Source organism: Sabethes cyaneus, chromosome 1 (genome assembly GCF_943734655.1).
Source record: "Sabethes cyaneus chromosome 1, idSabCyanKW18_F2, whole genome shotgun sequence".
Classification (NCBI taxonomy): domain Eukaryota; kingdom Metazoa; phylum Arthropoda; class Insecta; order Diptera; family Culicidae; genus Sabethes; species Sabethes cyaneus.
This window is the reverse complement of record NC_071353.1, coordinates 140,975,691-140,995,370: the sequence shown is the minus strand read 5'-3', so window position 1 is coordinate 140,995,370 and position 19,680 is coordinate 140,975,691. Positions and strand designations below refer to the sequence as shown.

The 19,680-nt window shown below is 42.5% G+C and overlaps 1 protein-coding gene across 1 annotated transcript in view; it reads left to right on the top strand.

Moving 5' to 3' along the window:
• The window catches only part of LOC128746309 (uncharacterized), a 38,137-nt gene extending 34,423 nt beyond the window's left edge, over window positions 1–3,714 (top strand). Inside the window, exons 4-6 of the mRNA XM_053843358.1 lie at window positions 2,885–3,018; window positions 3,136–3,391; window positions 3,611–3,714. Of these exons, the coding sequence (XP_053699333.1) occupies window positions 2,885–3,018; window positions 3,136–3,391; window positions 3,611–3,714 (494 nt within the window). The remainder of the gene's footprint in view (window positions 1–2,884; window positions 3,019–3,135; window positions 3,392–3,610) is intronic.
• Window positions 3,715–19,680: the final 15,966 nt, after the last annotated feature.

Genomic DNA, 19,680 nt, shown 5'->3' with positions numbered 1-19,680 from the left:
GAAATAACCCAGTGTAGAGCCTTTGCTAGCGTTTCCCTGCCATGTTTATAGAGCTCTGCCGGTAGGCGGTCCTTCCCAGCGGCTTTATTGGTCTTCAGCAGCCTGATTTCTCGTTTGACTTCTTGGAGATCAGGTGCTAGGACATCACTATCTTCCATGGGCGCTCCTAGGTTAATTTCCGTTCCGCCTCCTTCTGCGACTTTGCCATTGAGGTGTTCATCGAAGAACTGCTTCCACCTGTCGACCACCCCGCGCTCGTTTGTAATTAGATTCCCTCCCTCGTCCCTACACATGTCAGGTTTCGGTGTGTAGCCCTTCCGAGTTTGGTTCACCTTCTCATAAAACTTGCGCGTGTCATTAGCTCGGAATAGTTGCTCTAATTCTTCACGATCTCTGTCCTCCTTTTGCCGCTTTTTCCTCCTTAGGATCGTGGTCAACTGGTTCCTAGCTCGTCGGTACTTGGCCAGGTTCTCTCTAGTGGCAATACTTAGATAATTTTTCCAAGCATTTTTTTTCTCCTCCACCGCTTGTTGGTATTCCCCATCAAACTTCCTATTTTCTTCTTCGTTATTGGTAACTTTTTGTTTTCCAGGGCGGCTTGTTGGGCCTGCCCCTAACCCCCGGTCTCACCTGTCTGGTGAGCAGACGCTCGTGTTTGACGAAGCATTTCCTCTACCGCCATTCCATGGTTACTGCGCCAGTATTCGCGTCGCACCTCCTCACTTCGCTAGTGTCAGATTGACAACATAGCCCAGGCTGCGCCGCATTTGGTACCATGTGACTCGTGGAGGCGTGAGGCGGGAGTTTGTGAGGACCAGAGCTGTGTTTGACGCTCCTTCCAGGTTGTCAACTCACCATTTGAAGCCCAAGCCCTTCGCCCCTCCGCAGAAACCACTTATATTTAGATGCACGCATTTTCTTGCGTTTACTGAGTAGTATGGATTATCTCTAAGTTTAGTTTGAACGAGCGGCAGCGATTAAGGACAGCATATACCCAACATTTGTGCATCTTGAGAGCCGTGTCGCTGGTCCAGCGCCTCTGTGGTTCAAGGATACATGGGTATCGAATCAGGTTATAATCTCAGATTATAGCTTAGCTCGACTCATGCACCTTCCAGCATTGGACGAAAGGTAGGACTTACAACGACCTCTTGTTAAGCGTAGCTACCAATAACCTTTCCCCCTTTTGTGTCAAATGGCATTATACCTAACAGCATTATGCCAAATGAGCGACTCCCGTACTCGTAATATTTTTTGTTTATGGGAGACGAGACCACTGTAACCACCATTTAGATCCATTTTGGTATCCAGCATTCAGATGTTTTGTGGTATGCTCTAGAGATGGTCGGGTAGCGGAAAATTTACCCGAAACCCGCACCCGTACCCGTACCCGCCGGGTACGGGTCGGGTTCGGGTATTGAAAAAAAATAAACTTACGGGTTCAGGTCGGGCACGGGTTTTTATTTTTTTTCCTAATCGGGTACGGGTCGGGTTCGGGTATTCAAATTTTCATACCCGACCATCTCTAGTATGCTCCTTATATTGTGACGGTGCAAAGATTGGTTCAAGTGCGTAATCATAGGAAAGCGTAGTTTTGTAAATAATGCCTAACATATCTAATGCCTACAGTCCATTATACGTATCGTTCATTATGTCTAACGTTTATATCCCTAAAGTCCATATACCTAACGTCGCGCACTCCCATGCCCATGTCTGCCGAATCGACCGAGTTCAGTATTGTTCTATTAGCTGAGTCGGTTTCACGACTAGTGTAGGTTACTAACCGTTTCATTGGTTTGCAAAATATTTTGTTAGGAAAAGTACGAATAATTTTACTACATATTAATTTTTTTCTAGCAGACACGTGCATTTCGTTTCTAACTTGGAGGCTTCACCCAACGAGTGTTTTTTCTTCGAACTAAACACTGCACACTGGCAAAGTCTGCATATCGGTGGCGAAATAGTTCGATTTGCAGAATCTAGTAAGACGCTCATTATGATGGAACAGTACCTAGTTAAATATTTTTTTATCTGTTACTTTCGTACCTAGTTTTTTAAATTTTGCACTGTTGAAATGTCTCTCGAATTTTGAAATGTAAAAAGCGTTTAAAATAATCTGCTAATAATTTGGAACAGCAGATTAGGTCCAAAAGAATAATCGTGTAAATCTTTAGCCACATCGAAGAAGATAAATTCGGTTCGATTTTCGAATTAATTACTTTCACGGTCGTCTTCCATCAACCTTTGTGACTGTTCAGTTTTTTATGGCACAAATTATTATTCTTGCAAGCGTGACTTGCTTTGTAAAATTAGCAATTAGCCTGCGGTTAGAAAAGTATGTTCGTTGTGCTTGTACGAATTTACTTCAAATTCACATCAACCACGGAGCCTCTTTAATTTTTTTGCTAATAACATTGCGGCCTTTCGTACCAAAAATTAAATAACGAGAAGGTCAAAAAGAAGGTAATAGAGGTCATGGAAAGCTTTGCTTTTTAATTCTCGGAAAGTTGAGTTAATCAACATTCGGATGGAAGTGACATTTTTGTCATTTAGGAAAGCACTCGAATGCTTTGAGCATTTTATCAAACAAACGAGTTGTATCCCGGTGTAAAATAATTATCAGCACCGCAGCACAGATTGTCAGACAACAATGTAAATGTATTCTAAATAGCCATCTGAATCAATTTAATTGACTGTTTTATCTTCCACGAGAGCGGATGGAGATTTCATTAGCTCAATCGAACTTATCCGGTGGTATTTTCGCAGCCATAATTAATTAGTTTTTATTTATCGATTGTTATGTGAATTATAACGATAATCTGTCAAACAGTACCAGCTCCTAATTGGATTCCATTCGGCGCTTGTTATCTCACCCCAATTACAGTGCTTCCCCAGTACGATCCAATCATCAACGGGCTGCAGCACAACTACGCTCTGGGTGACTTTGTGGTGGCGAACTGCTCCTCGGACATGTCCAGTCCACCGGCGCGGCTGTATTGGTTCATCAACGATCGGATTGTAAGTTATATTGACTGCCACTTCACACGCCGACCGGTACCCGGGCTCGGCGACGGAACGGTTACCACATTAACTCTGTGTCAATATTCGATCTCTCTCGTTCTGGTGTCCTGGCAGGTCCCGTCGGATTATTTGCAACCGCAGCAAGAGACGACAATTGAAAACGACGGCTTCATACTGCGCTACCGGACGCTGGAGATACGGTTTCACATCGACGAGGACCGGCTCGGCAAAATCAAGGGCAAGCTCGCACTCAAGTGTCTGGCCCGGATCGAAGCCATACCGCAGGGCACGCGGGAATCGACACAGGTCATCTACATCCCGATGACGGACGAGCTGAGAAATCAGAAGCTCATTAACTGGCGCAGTGCGGGTAAGATTATGTTTCCGATTCTCCGATTGCCGGTACAACATGTTCATTATGTGCTAGGACAAACTCGCTGACCCATTAATTGAAATTGCCTGTTTATTTACAACATTATTTTAAACGAAACCCAACTACACTCAATCTTTATTCGTAACAATTTTCACACTATCAATAACTGTCAATTTACCTAACGATCCATTTTTTCCAACTTTCTAACTTCTACAGCGCCATCCTTGAATCACCATCATCGGTCTCTCGTTCAGCAGCTGCACTGGCATGTGACTCTGCTGGCGTTGTCCATTCTTGTGCTGGCATCCTTCGCCCTGTAAAAGCCAATCCAGCGTCGCTGTAATCAAGAATGAAACAACACACAAAAAAATGGAATCTTAAAATCAAGTAAGTAACAAGAAGCGTGATAGTGACCTCTACAGAATACAGAACTCAAACAAAAAAAAAAGAACACTATAGCTGTTAATTTTGCAAAGCAATTTTCGTTGATCCCTGTTTATAAGTATATATACCTACCCCAGGCAGGACACAAGAATGTGAAACGACTTGAAGCTCGTTTACTCGTTACCGTTGTTTTTTTCGTTTTGTCAATCCGGTATACACTTATACCTACATTATAGTGTATGTAATCATACGAGAGCAGCACCAGGGGGTGGTGAGAGACAGACAGACAGAGGGAAATGAAATGATGATTCTTGTAAATAGCTAATCCCCCCACCAGCCCCCTGGCAGAAACCAACCTACACCAAACCAAGCAGAAGCTTAGATTACGCTGGGAAGACCCCGGCAGTCAATCGGTGGAACCGGTGCGGTGGAACCGACACATGCTAGGGGAACTCTAGAAGTGGTTTCTCCCTCCCTGCAGTCGGGCTTCGGGCAGGAATAAGCTGAACCGATCCTATTGAGTGTTTAGGAGCTCCATCGCGAGAGCGTAACTAAAATGGGCAAAAAAGTAGTATCATAAAACGCGAATGGAAGATCAAATGCAGGAGAAAGTTAGATAGTTTTTATAAATATTTTTGTAACGTTTAGTTAACAGCATATTTATACAGAGCGAAGAAGAAAAAAATGGGATAGAAAAAATAACGGGAGAAAAAAGTACAATTGGACAGAGCAGCCGTCAGCAACAGCTCCTGCTAGCAGCACGAACGAAGGGACGTGGCTGAAATTGAGTCCGTTCCGTGCAAATTCATGAAAGCGTAACTAGAAAACAAAAAAAAAGCAGCACGAAAGTTAAACAATTGCAAATCAAAGCCAAGGGCGTGTATAGAAGGGTGTCCTTTAGCTCTAGTCTCTATTGATTATCATCGTCGCAGGAATTTTGATTTTTGAACATAGAACTCTAAAAATAAGCTGTGAAGGAAATCGAACCTAAACGACTTCCCTGGGGGATGATAGGTAAGGGATTACTATTGAAAGGACACCCCCTCCCCTCTACATGAGTAGTGAGCGGTAACCAACCTAGAAGCCACATAAACACACAATAGAAACTCATTCGAGTGCAACAGTGCAGAAGTGAGAAAAAAATGTCCAAACAAAAAACCACTACAAAACGAAAAACAAACAAACAAACCAGAAGAGAAATTTTCCATCACCACTATTGCCGTTGCTGTAATCTCCATTTCTCTCCTTTTCGGGCTTTGTGTTCTGTTAAATTTAGTTCTGTTTCTAATTATTAACTCCACGCGTCACAGATTTCTTCTATTTCCAATACCATAGGACAATTATTGTCAGCTTGCCTGTATCAACAACAATAAAAACAGCAACAGTCATAATAGCTCTCCCCTCGGTTACACCGCCTTGTCACCCATTCTCTACTCTACTCCACTGCAAAAGGTATGGGGATCATGGGAAAACGAATTTCGCGCTCTATCAGCAGCTAAGATTATGGTTCCCGGTAACACGGTTGCCTAGTTTGCTCGCATGCCTAGCTGTCGTCATAGCTGTCGACAGCAGAGAACGGTAATGTAGTCACACTTCGTTGATAGTAAATAATTTTCCCCGAAGACACTCAACTCACTGAGGGAGGTGTTAAGCGAAATCATATTGAAGCTAGCTTGCAGTTGATTCATAATTTAAAACGAAAACAGTGTTGGTACGTAACATATTTATGAATCGACATTATTTTTTCGTTTAAAATTGAGTTACTTGAAAACTAGATTTGAAAACATCTGTTTTGAGGGGATAATCTAGATTCACTACAACGGAGATAATCTGAATGTATAACTAAAGCGCCTAAATGTTTCTCTTCTACTGATGCTTGCCTTGACTGCAATCGGGCGTAATTTGTTTGAGTCTTCGCTTACGACCTGTTAGTGGTGCTATTGAGGTTTTAACCAGGGTACTGCAATCTGTACATCGTTGTATCACGAATATTGTAATGTTTGTAACATCATTTTTGTACCGCTTCTTTTTCCGACTCACAACAAATCCTGCCCCGGATAAGCGAGTGTTCTTGAGGTGCTTGCTTGCACCAGCAGCTGTGGATTAGGTTTATGTGTAGGCAGCGAGCAGTGTTTCTTACCACGAAAATTTGGCGTCCTGTCAGGAGCCTGGTTGTCGTTACAGACGGATTAAGGCTCTTATATAATAGAGATAAGTTGACATATGTTCAACTCATTCAATACAACTCAAAGTTAGCGATATGAGCAAATAGATACTCTGTGTCATGGATAAATCAATGGTCAATGAATAAATATGGAAGATTTATTAGATTCTTTACGCTTTCACAATATAAGTTTTTTTGTTTTTAAATTCTCAATAGAATTTAATCAAATTATGTATTGGTAATTGTCGATAATGCCGATATCTGTTTTTGTTACTATGTATGTAATCAGCTTGCGTTGTTTGAATTACCTGATTTCAGTTCCGACGAATTTGCCGATTGATTGCCGATTTTTGCTTATCCGAAATATAGGACAGGGTTATCTGGCGACTCGATTATACATATTGTTTATTGTAAGTGTATAAAAATTTTCTGACATTTGTGTCTTAATGAATAAATTAATAAATTAATTTCTACGAAATACTCAAATAGACGGTTACGAAAGACATTGATTGACACGTTAAAGTCGAACATTTCGAATACTTCATTGGCACCAAATAAATGAGCCCGCGGTTCCAGACTCAACTAACATGCTGGAGTTTTCCTCACTTGTCTGTGTACTATGAAACTGGGAAATCAGATCGACGCCATTTACACTGATCTGAAAGCAGCATTCGATCGTATTGATCATCGATATCTGGCTACCTAAACTCGACAAATTTGGAAGTGTCAACTAGCCTGCTTTCACGGCTTATCTCCTATCTACGCGATCGAAAAATCGCCATTAAATTGCGTCTCAGTCAATCTGGAGTTCCACAAAACTATCACAGATTGTTAACATCTTCAGAAGTTGATCGATTTGTTTATGAAATGGTGCAGCATTCAGAAAACTACTGTTATCAGCTTTGCCTGTGAAAAACACCTTCTGGTATTTGATTACTGCATTAACGGACCGTCACTACAGCGGAGTAACAACGTACCGGATCTAGGCGTTGTACTGGATAGCCAAATGTCATTCAGACAACACTGTATATTAATTATTAATGAAGCGTATACTATATTCTGAATTGGTAGAGATTTCTCAGGTACTCCACGTACTCTCTACTGATTCTTAGTCCGTTCCGTCTCAAAGCTGTGCTGTTTGGGATCCTCATTATGATTATTGGATACTTTGTGTAAAACGTATACGAAAATGCTTCATTCATAAGATCTGCTGCATGTTACTCTGGAGTACTCTGGAGGAACTATCATGCACTTCCACCTTACTTTATCGCCGGAGCTTTGTCCGATAGTTGGGATTGCACCTCTCGAGCAGCGATGAAAAGATATCACCAGCTCGAACATCAGCTGAACGTCATCATCTTCGACAGCGCTCATCCATCGGGTTCGGGACGGGGTCTGGCACGTAGTCTACGGCCTATTTCTAGTTCTCTACAGAAAATCGTTTTGGCTACTCTTTCGTCTGGCATTCCAGCTTCGTGCCCATCAAAGCGTAAAAGGTCTGAAGGTCTCTTCCACCGTTCTACGGTTGATTCCGATGACATTGACGACATCCGCAAAACCAAAAAGTATGTGAGAATTTCGTTCCTTTCCGCGTTTGCTCTTCGTATTGCACATTCCAAGGCAATCTTGAATAGCTGGTTAGAGAGTGCATCCCCTTGTTTCAGTCCGTCCAACGTCACGTAAGCGATTGAGGCACGAATCAACGTAACAAGGTTTGTCACAAACCCTTGTTCTAGCATTCTCTGTTACAGCTTATTTCGTTTGACTGAATCATACGCCGCCCAAAAGTCCACAAACAGATGATGAGACTGAAGTTGTGCTCCCGGAACTTGTCCAGTAACTTACACAGGGTAAACATCTGATCCGTCGTGGAGTGACCCTCACAAAAACCAGCTTGGAACTCGGCGTTTGGAATGACTCCGCCAACTCAATCAACGGAACAGGATACAAAGAAGCACCTTATAGGCAAAATTGAGCATTGTAATGCCTCGATAGTTTTTACAGTCGAGTCGATGTCTGTTTTTGAAAATACGGTAAATGAGGCCATCGAGCCATTCTTCTGGCATTTGTTCTTCCTCTCAGATCCTGACAATGATCCAGTGGATTACTTCGTATAGCCGCTTGCTCGCCACGTTTAGAAGTTCAGTCGGAATACCCTTCTTTCCAGCAGTCTTAGGGTTTTCAGCACACTGATTACCTTTTTAACCTCTTCGTGTGTTGGTAGTTCCACAGCTTGGCCATCGCTCACAATTCTTATCCTGTTTCTGCTGATCTCCGTGTTTACTTCTCCATTCAACAACATCAGGAAACCGTGTTATCACTTTATCAGTAAGCAAGTTGTCAGCGGTATTATCGCACACCACAGACAAGGCACAATCCCTGCACCTCACCGTTTTGTAGAAACTCCATGTGTCGTTGCTGGCGAACCTCTCCTCTGCGCCGGCGAGCATGTATTCCTCATGCCACCTCTCGCGCAGTTGATTCAATGGTACCATGGAGGTTCCACCACAGCCTACTTATATTTTCTTTATTTTCTTCCTGATATTTTAATCTTCATTGATCAAGCTGCCATTAATGCCGCTAGATGTTGAAGCGCCTGTTCCCCAGATGAAGGGCGGCTCAAACAGTGTCTGTATCGGAGCGAACAGCTGACTATGAAATGCATCCCGAAAGCCATACCTAAGATGGCAGACTAATCGGCGGGATGTAAGTACGTCGTACTAACGTCTTATGACAAGGCCTGCGCAGTATAATTTCTCCATCTGTTTCGGTCCATGGCAACTGATCTCCAGTTCCGCGGGCACCCAGTGCTCGCCAGATCTCGCTCCACCTGGTCTTGCCACCTCGCTCGCTGTGCCCCTCTTCGTCTTGTTCCTACCGGATTTGATGCGAAAACCATTTTTGCAGGATAGTTGTCCGGCATTCTAGCAACATGTCCTGCCCAACGTATCGGCGGCTCAGATTATTCGACCGCAAATGTTTGTGAAGTCCGTAGTAGGCCCGACTTCCGCTGATAATACGCCTTTCAATCTCACGGCTGGTATTGTTGTCCTCTGTGACCAGTTAGCCAAGGTATACGAACTCGTCGACTACCTCGAACTCATCCCCGTCGATTACCACGGTGCTGCTCAAGCGAGCCCTGTCGCGCTCGGTCCCGCGCGCCAGCATATACTTCGTTTTAGACGTATTTATCTGCAATCCAATCTTCTCTGCTTCGCGTTTCAGTCTGGTGTACTGATCTTCCACCGCCTCAAATGTTCTGCCGACAGCATCCACGTCGTCAGCAAAGCAGATAAATTGACTGGATTTATTGAAAATCGTGCCCCGCATTTCGATCGCCGCTCGCCTTATAACACCTTCAAGCGCAATGTTGAATAGCAGGCAGGAAAGACCATCTCCTTGTCGAAGTCCCCTGCGAGATTCGAATGGGTCCGACAATCCACCCGAGATTCTCACACAGCACTGGATCCCATCCATCGTAGCCATGACAAGTCTAGTAAGCTTACCCGGAAAGCCGTTTTCGTCCAAAATTTTCCATAGCTCTTGTCGGTTTACGCTATCATATGCGGCTTTGAAATCGATGAACAGGTGGTGCGTGGGGACTCGGAATTCGCGGCACTTCTGGAGGATCTGCCGCAGGGTGAAGATTTGGTCTGTTGTAGACCGACCCTCCATGAAGCCGGCCTGGTAACTTCCCACAAATCTATTGGCTATTGGCGAAAGTCGATGAAAGAGGACTTGGGACAGCACTTTGTAGGCGGCATTCAGGATAGTGATGGCTCGGTAGTTCTCACAATCCAGCTTATCACCTTTCTTGTAGATAGGGCAGATAACCCCGTCTTTCCACTCCTCCGGTAGTCGTTCCGTATCCCAAATCTTGACAATCAATTGATGCAGACAGCCGGCCAACTTGTCCGGGCCCAATTTAATAAGTTCCGCTCCAATGCCATCCTTTCCCGCTGCTTTGTTGTTCTTCAGCCGCTGGATGGCTTCTTTAACTTCCCTTATCGATGGGGGTGGCACATCTTCGTCGCTTGCTGCACCAATGTGGTCACTTCCTCCGCTATCATGGTCTTCCGCCTGCACGCCATTCAGGTGTTCATCGTAGTGCTGCTTCCACCTTTCGATCACCGCACGGTCATCAGTCAAGATACCTCCATCTTTATCTCTGCACATTTCGGCCCGCGGCACGAAGCCTTTGCGAGATCCGTTGAGTTTCTGATAGAACTTCCGTGTGTCGTGAAAGCGGTACAGCTGTTCGAGTTCTTCGCACTCCTTCTCCTCTTGGTGGCGCTTCTTTTCCTTGAAGAGTCGGGTTTGCTGCCTCCGCTTCTGTTTGTATCGCTCCACATTCTGACGGGTGGCTCTACGCAACACTTGTACCCGCGCTGCGTTCTTCTCATCCAATATCTGCTGGCATTCCTCGTCAAACCATTCGTTACGTCGATTCGGTGCCACACTGCCTAGGACGTTCTCCGCTACGCTGTTAATGGCTGTTTTCACGGCATTCCAACAGTCTTCAAGAGGGGCTTCATCCAGCTCTCCCTCTTCCGGCAGCGCGGTTTCGAGAGATAACGCGTAGTTTTCGGCGACCTCTGGTTGCTTCAGTCGCGCTAGATTATACCGTGGCGGGCGGCGGTATCGTATGTTGTTCACAACAGATAGTTTTTGACGTATCCTTACCATCACTAGGTAGTGATCCGAATCGATGTTAGCGCCCGGATAGGTTCTGACGTCGATAATGTCTGAAAAGTGCCGACCATCTATCAGAACGTGGTCGATTTGTGATTCTGTCTGGTTGGGTGATCTCCAGGTGTACCGATGGTAGAGGTTATGCTGGAAGAAGGTACTACGTATGGCCATGTTCTTGGAGGCGGCGAAGTCGACAAGTCTTAGGCCGTTTTCGTTCGTTTGCGGGTGAGCGCTGAACCGTCCAATCACCGGTTTGAATTCCTCCTCCTGACCAACCTGAGCATTACAGTCCCCGATGATAATTTTGACATCATGTCTTGGGCAGCGGTCGTATTCACGCTCCAACTGCGCGTAGAATTCGTCTTTGTCATCATCGGTACTTCCGAGGTGAGGGCTGTGCACGTTAATTATGCTTATATTGAAGAATCGGCCTTTGATTCTTAATCTGCACATTCGGGGGTTGATCGGCCACTACCCGATCACCCGCTTCTGCATCTCGCCCATCACTATAAAAGCTGTGCCCAGCTCGTGTGTATTGCCGCAGCTCTGGTAGATGGTATGACCATCTCTATACGTACGTACCATCGTTCCTTTCCAGCATACCTCATGCAGCGCTACGATGTCGAACTTGCGGCTCTTCACTTCTTTAGAAAGCACGTGGGTACTTCCGAGGAAATTTAGAGACCGACAGTTCCATGTTCCTAATTTCCAATCGTTAGTCCGTTTTCGTCGCCTGGGTCTTTGCCGATTGTTCCGATTAGAGTTATTATTATTACTTACGGAGTCCATTGCTTTGGTTTTTTTTAGTGGTTCAGGCTTGCAAAGCCCGCAACCAACCCCACAGTATCGCCGGAGGGCCAACGTAGCTCGAAGGAGCCCTCCTCCCCTGTCAGCATACGACCTTGGTTTCCACCGGGGTTGGTTACCCGATCTCCACCCGAGGTTGCTCGTATCCCGGCTGGTACCACGAGGAGGTTGGGGTAGGAGTTGCTAGGTAAGAGGCTGTGAACCACTGTGGGGTCTATTTTATGCCCAGTGCACAAGGCACCGATGGTACGCATTACCAAGCCATTTACCAGTCGGTCCTGGGCTGCCGTTCTCCAATCCCGTCAAATATCAGTTGACCGTGTGTCGTTTGTCGACAGCGCACATCCATCGGGTTCGGGGTCTGCCCTGAAATCTACGGGCGCTTTCTCAAAAGTATGCGTAAATAAGCGTAGCAGCTCTATCCCATTTTCGGCTGAAGTCCGTCCAAAATCCTTTCTAAAGGCCCAGACACAATGCATACGAATTTTACTACGTTGTGGAAATTTAACAGAAAACCCATGGAAAAACTGTCAAATTGCCGCAACGTAGTAAAATCCGTATGCATTGTGTCTGAGCCTTAAGTCTGCAAGGATTGCGTTGATAGAGCATCTGTGCATGCTTTCTCAATGCGCTTGCCCGTTTAACAGCGGTAATCCAAGAAATAGAAGGTATTGTAGCACAGTCGTAAATTTCTGAGCAGGTCTTGAGACTATCCGAGCACGAAGATAGCCAAGATTCAATGCTGGGAAGTTCAATTTTTAGAAATTGAAGTCTAATCGTGCAATTTTTAGAAATTTTCCGCCCTTTCCCCTTCACGTCTTGTTTCAATCTAGTGATACTTTGAAATATCTTTGATTTCATTACATTCTTCGATCATTCCTCCTGTCTCTTTGAAAGACTACCGTTATAAAAAAAAAGTTTCAAAGCTTTTTTTCGGTCGCCCTCCTCCATCATTCACATTTCTAGCTCGTAAAGGATTAACTCTTTATATTAACTCTGTAGGACTATAGGACCTTACCTGACTACAAAATTCGTTAAAGGTCCCTTTTGTAGTCGCTATCCACTTCTTTACTTCACGGTTCATATTGTTGTCACATGTAACACCAAGCGAAACGAATTTATCGACTATTTCTAAAGCGTCTCCATCTACCACTTCCACAGTACCAATATCCGAAGGGTTAACACACGCTCTGCCAGCGACCGTGTACTTCGTTTTAGCAGAGTTTACGGTAATCCAAATTTCCACAGCTTCCACAGTTTAAGAGCATATGGGATTTCGTTGTGACGGTAGCTATCTTCTGTACATTTGCCCGTTGAATAGCACCTTCCAATGCATTGCAATGCAATGAATGTTTCAAACCTCTATCGTCACGAATAAGTACGGTATGGCTGAGAGCCGCTATTTCGACGCTTGATGCTGAACCCTAATCAGTTTTGTCGAAAAACCATGTTCAAACCTAATCCACTAACACTCATTTCGCTTAACGGAATCGTACGCTCCCTTAAATTTCCGGGATTTGTCAAGGAGCTGTCGCAAATGAAAATTTGGTTCCTAAAAGAGCTTCGCTCTCGAAAACCATGTGGTATTTTTAGAGTTTTTTAAGCGTCTTAGTGCAAAAAGGACATTAATTCTAATCTAATCTTTAATCTCACATTAACGCAGCCAATTCTTGAAGGCATCCTGAAAAATGGCGATTACTTGAATCAATCATTTTTCTTGTCAACGGCCAGGCCAACTGCGCAGCATGTACCGCAGAGAGAATTCCAAGGAATCAAGTGGAACCAGAAAAATACCTAATTCCATTAAACTCCTTGAAATCAAGGGGAAGGAAGCGTGGACCTCCCGTACCAAATGCTTCCCATATACATAGATAATGATTTATTTATAGTCGTTGGGAGTATCTTTGCTAATAAAGGTTAAGTGATACTCCGGACCCTCAGGGGTGAAAAAAAAGCCATGGGTTTATACCGTCTTTAGACATTACCCTTCTTTATCGACAGACTTCGCAGCCGGCTGTTAGAGTACAGGAAAATTACGGGGCCAGTGCAACAATCCTACTGACTCTAACTAGCAAGCACCGCCTAGCCGAGATTCGAACATAAGACGACTGGCTTGTTAGACCAGCGTCGTACCTCGAAGCTAACTGGGCGGCTGGGACCCTCAGGGATGAACTAATGGCATTTAGACCAGAAGCCAGGCTGCAATTGGCCAAGGATATAGCGCTTTATTTCGCTCTCTGAAAATAGTTTAGTTTGCCAAAAATATTAGTTTAAATTATACAATACTTGAAAATAAAGGCGTGTGGTTTAATGGTTGTCTAAAACTACATTTGTAAGGTTAGGAACTGCAAACCGCACGACCCCGCACCTTCGAGCTTGGCTACTCAATTATACAAATTGAAGTGTTTCCAGGTATGGCCACGTGGAGGCGCTAGGTAGGGGCTTGGGATGGTTAGAGCTATGTTGGGCGCTTTTTCCTAGTTGCCTTCCCCATTTCATACCCAGTGCGAAAAGGAAAATAAGGAAAGAAAAGTCAAACGTTTCAAAGTGTTCGAAAACAGACACTAACGACCCAGATAACACAAGATCGTAATAGAAAGTGCACATTAAGTCGTATGCATGTCAATTTTACATTGGAATTGCATAATGATTAGAGTATGTCAAGACGAAGTGTACAATAAGTTGTTTTACGGTCGTGCGTGTCGTCTTATACAACTTATTGCTGTGAATTGTAAAGCAATATAGATGACTGTAACATTTAGTTATATCTTAATCGTATATTGAGCATTATTAAGTTGCGTGTTCCAAAAATTGTTGTATAGAATGCAAGATAGAATTATCAAAATTTTTGCACGTATATTGCCTCCACTTTGGTACTTATATGTTCTTATGTGGTGTGAAATAAAACTTTTTCGTGCGGATATGATTTCGTATCGCTCAGTTGCAACCGAAATATACAAACCGAAATTGTTTACTGGGGAAGCCTGCAAGTCGTAGACGAATCGCGTCATAATAAAGTAAATAGTCGAATTAAATTGGAAAAAGTTTAACTTTCTTTTTTTAGTACATACCTGTACTATGATCCAAAGGATTGCAGTTTTACCCCTGGTAGTATTTTTTAACTGTCAGCCCATGGACATGGCTACTGAATTGCTGACAGTGTTTATCTTTCTCAGTGTACCATTCTTCAAAGTAATTCATTCATGAATTGCAGTGCTGAATGATTGCTCAACTAACCTGTCAGTCAATTTTGTTGCTCTTGACTGACTTTATTGATCTCAAAGTTTAGTTTTTCAAATTGCCTGCTTTATAAAATCAACTTTGGAGCGATGTTTACGATTATTTTAGTTTTGTTTGCGGTTGTCGGCAGTTTAAGATCCACATTTGATTTCCTTCATTATTGTCGAGAATGATTTAATGTAGAGAACAACATAAACATGAACGCAAATAATTCGCACGAATCGTTGGTTTCAGGTTGGCAATGCTATGAGTTCATTTCATATGTACTAGAAACAGCAAAGAATGAGCAGTATATTGCATCAATTCAGGCGTATTGCGTAAATTGAATATGAGATTTCGAAACAAATTTCGACTTTCGATTTCGACTTTTTAAACGCAAAGCGTTCATTCGATTATTATAGTGGCCTTAAATTGTTATTATAAAACATTTGGCTTTAGTGCAACATCTTTCCTAGAAAGCGCATTGTTATATCTTCAATTACTTTCAGTCATTAAAATCGGTTCAGTAGTTCAAAAGTTAAAGTTTCAATATTTAACGAAATAAAAGATAGCAGAATGGCGATTTTTGTGGTCACCTTAACTCTGAAAAAAGCATCCTAAGCACTAAATAAAACATATGAGTCAAAAAAAAAAAAATAAATGCACATTCAGATACTTTGAACCTGCCATAGGATCTTTTATCAACGAATTTCTCATAGGTATACCACACCTCCCTGCTTTAGAAGAATGAAGTAGTGAAATGGAAACATTCGGTGCATGAGTAAAAAATAGCTTCCACCTTCTGTCGAGAGCGCTGATGTTTTTTGAAAAGCTACATGCCATAAAATACTAATGTTGATTTGTCCCATTATGGAAACCGGTTCCAAATTCTTAACTGCCCCAAACTAACTAATATGCCCAGAGTCAATGACACTAATTTCGAAAATTTGATAAACTTTTCTCCCACGAAACACCGGAATATCTCCGAGACCAAGTGAAATAGCGTCACGATTTATAGGAATTATGGAACTAAAAAAGATTTTCGGAAAAGTTCCCGGATTTGGTGCAAATGTGTTGGAAAACAAACAAGTTACGAGCGTTTAATTAGGTTTTACTGTGTATTTAAGGGTGAGTTGGGTAAAACAGACTATTCTTGGACTGGATGGGATTTGAATCTTCTGATGTTTTGACAACATTTGGAAGCTATTTGAGTTCATTTCACGGGCGACAAATAAGTTTTTATACTGTTCAATTAACTTTTACCGTGAGTTTTGCGGATAATAGGGCAAAATAGACCACTCCCCGAAGTCTGCGCAAGATGGGATCATCACCAATCGATTCCTTGCATTTTTTACATAGCAATAGGTATCTTGTAAGATTCCAAACTAGCGTCTTCTAGTTATTGGGATTACGAGCTCGTTTTTGCCCATGGTGCAGTGCCAGCCGGTGCCAGTGAGCATTCCCACGGCACTGTTTAAAATGAAACTGCTCGCATCGACGGAGCTGCTTCCGAATGCTGTACCCCATATAACACAACTTTGGTATTTCTAGTTGAGATGACTTATTTGTAATCAGAATCAGGCATTTAAGCAGTAATTTTTAGGTACAAGTTAAAAACAACTTTGTTCTTTTATGCTTTCTAATATACCTTTCATTTGGTATCAAAATCATTAAAATCGGTTAAGTGGTTCAAACGTTTTCAATATTTGAAGAAAAAAGCGACGATTTTTTGGCCAATTTTTAAAAAGAGGCACTCGGAACGCGGGGTATGAGTCTAAAAATTCCCGAATGAGAATAAATACACAAAACTCAGTCACTTTTAAATGTTCATAGGATCTCTTATCATCGAATTTCCAATATACCACACCTCCCCCCTTTGGGAAAATGATGCAGTGAAGTGGAATCATTTGACAAATGTATAAAAAATAACTTGTCATTTGATATGCGACATGCCATAAGTTACTAGTATGTCTTCTTATGGAAACCATTGTCGTATTCTAAGTGAACGTTCACTTAGCTACCACTGAGTTACTAGCATTGTAGCACCATAAATACAAAAAAGATACAGCAAAACTTTGTTGGGCAAAATTGTAGATAATAATTAGCTCTACAAATTTCCGATATACAAGCTTTGTCAAATTTTGCTCGGTTGAGATGGTACCGTCAATTGAGTCAAAATTGAGTCAAAGTGATCGAACCATCCCTGGTCACATCGACGGAATTGCTTCCGAATATTGTACCATTTGGTAGAAATTCGATAAAAGCCGCGAAACCTACCGTGAACAAACGCTCTTTTTACAGCTTGAAAGCAACCTCGTTCTGACTGGTAATTGCTTAAATTTTTCTAGGTGATATTTTTACCATGGTCTCGGTTTATGGTCTCGTTTGACTGATTCCAAATTACGAGGTGGAATCTGAGTAAGGCTAGGTGGATTGAAGTTATTTTCCCATATTTACTGATCCATAACCTCATCGAAACATTTTCCGGAAAAGTAACTGAACAACATCCAGTGCATTCAGCTTCTGTCGCGGCAGCAGCATCCAGCAACAGTACCTGAAAAGGATAACTTCGACCGCACCTATGTGCTGGTAGAGATACCGATGCGTACTTCACGTTTGAATGCCAACAAAGATGCACCGAATGTTCCGTCGTCGTCTAGGTACCTGGTCGTGTTGTCGTCGGTTTTTTTTCTATCATACAGACCCTTCTGGTAGTGGCTTGGGTGGCTGGTATAAAAGTGAATTACTGCATATTTAATGCTGCCGACAAAAGTCAATGCTCATGTCTTGTTCAACCTGACTGGCAGCATGCATGAGTTACGAGCTTTTTTCACGGAACTGTTGTTGTTGTTGTTCCCTATGTAAGCTCCTTGCTTTCCTTGGCTCGTTTGGCTGGGCTTGTGTTTTCCGCCGGATGAAAGTGAATAAACATTTAAAGTTTTTCTCGACGACGACGACGGCGACGTCGATTGACGTGAGACGGACGAGACGGTTGTTCAATCGTGGTGGTTTCAGTTTCCACCGTGAATCAGCGTAGCGTAAATCATGTCAACCCAGGCAAAAAAAAAAAATCCGGTGTTCAGTGTTGTTGTTGTTTTTGTTGTTGATACAAGGAAGATCCGTTGGAAATGATTTTTTTCTGCCTGTAGTGATACATTTGCTTACCGACATCCTAAATAGTAGAAGAAAGAAACCGCTATTGATTCATCAAACTAACGATGGACAACAGTAGGAGAAGATAGTTGACATCACATATACAACATGACGAGATGAAGATAAAAAGAGGCCTTATAATTTGTACATTTAGTGTGAAATTAACACATACAGAAGAAAAAAACGGATTGTATGAAATGCCAACGGAATCTAGAGAGTTAAATGAATAAAAGATGCAGCATTCCCATTGGAAAAAAGTAAAACACTAAGATTAGTCAAAAACCTTTAGCCAAAATAAAGTTAAACCCCTTAACCGAAATGATGTATGTATATCAAAACAAAAATTCATTAAGCCAGTGATTGTGAAAGATCCGTTATTTTTATCAGATACAGCACAGTCGTATGCAAAACAACAAAAAATGTCAAATTAAGAGCGATGGTGTGTATTATTCTAGGCACTAAACATTCTCTCTATCACGATTTGTCACCAATTTCAGCTAGGCGTGGGTTGAAACTAAAAACAAAAATCACGAAACTGATATAAACAACCAAAGCAATGCTAATTCGTTCCAAGCAGCAGCGCAGCCGAAAAGAAAATTAGCGTCTGATAAAATGGTTCTTGAAATACGATTCAACAAAAGAAAGAAAAAAAAACAAAACAAAAAAATAAAACAAATAATTGCAAAAAACACAGTTCATGCACGGGATAATTTTTGTAAGATAAGAAAAAGCAACCTAAACTTAAACAGTATGAAGAAGGTACTAAACGCTATTTAGTATAGAAATGATAAAAAAAAACATGAAACAAAAAACTGCTACTTTAAACATTACGAAAACTAAATGTAAACTAGGTTCTAAGCATCGAGAAGAACCGCACGAGGCTGGGAAGATGGTCGTCTTCGGTCGGTTTTGTTTTGAATTCTTTCACGGCACTTTTCATTTCCGCTGTTTCTCTCTCGGTTCCACGGTTCAGCAACCCGGAACCGGAACCGAACAATGATGAACAATGAAACCGAAGCCAAAGAAATGCAACCAAAATTTAAAAAAGGAGTTGCAATAAAAGCCGTAACTAACGTTGACATTGAAAAATGAATACTCGCGGCGGTTAAAAAAAGAGATACAGACAGACACAGTTGGATGGATGGAGTGAGAAGAGTGAGAGCGAGAGAGAGGGGAAGAGTGACACGATAAAAAAGCTAACAATTAAATTAACTGTAAAAGTAATTAAACATATCAGAAAGCAAAAATAATACTGTGCATAATTGATAGGTTCGATGAAACCCAATTAGGATCTGCGTACTGCGTTTGTCGGCGAGAGTGTGCGATCGGCCGCCGAAAAGAACCACCAGTCCTCCAGTCCTGGTGTGGGTTCGTGTGGGGAGAAGGAGTACGGATACGGGTGGACACATTGCACATTGTTTGTTTTGGTTGTTCTGGTTTGCTGTGAGTGTGTGTGTGAATTAGCAAAAATGCATGACATTTACTTTTTCGTTTCACAAGGAAAGGGAAAAACGAAAAACGATTGTGGATGGTGAAGCGCGGTTACTGACACTATGCTGTTGTCATTTTAATATCGGATTTATTATTATTTATTTTTCGATTGTCAATACGCTGCTAGTCGAGCGAGCTCTGCGTTGGTTCTGCTGCGCAATATTTTGACTGTCACGAACGGAATTAATGAAGAACTGTTGCCCTCGTCACGTGGGGCCGGGGGCGTGCTTCGATTGAGTAAATATTTGCAATTTTGTTGCGACGATGGAACGAGTGGAATTTTATTAGATTTCAATGTCAATCGTAATTTAAACAGTCTCCGTATATCGAGTGGAACTCTTGTTGTAACTTTGTCATCTACATTTTCAGCAGCTCC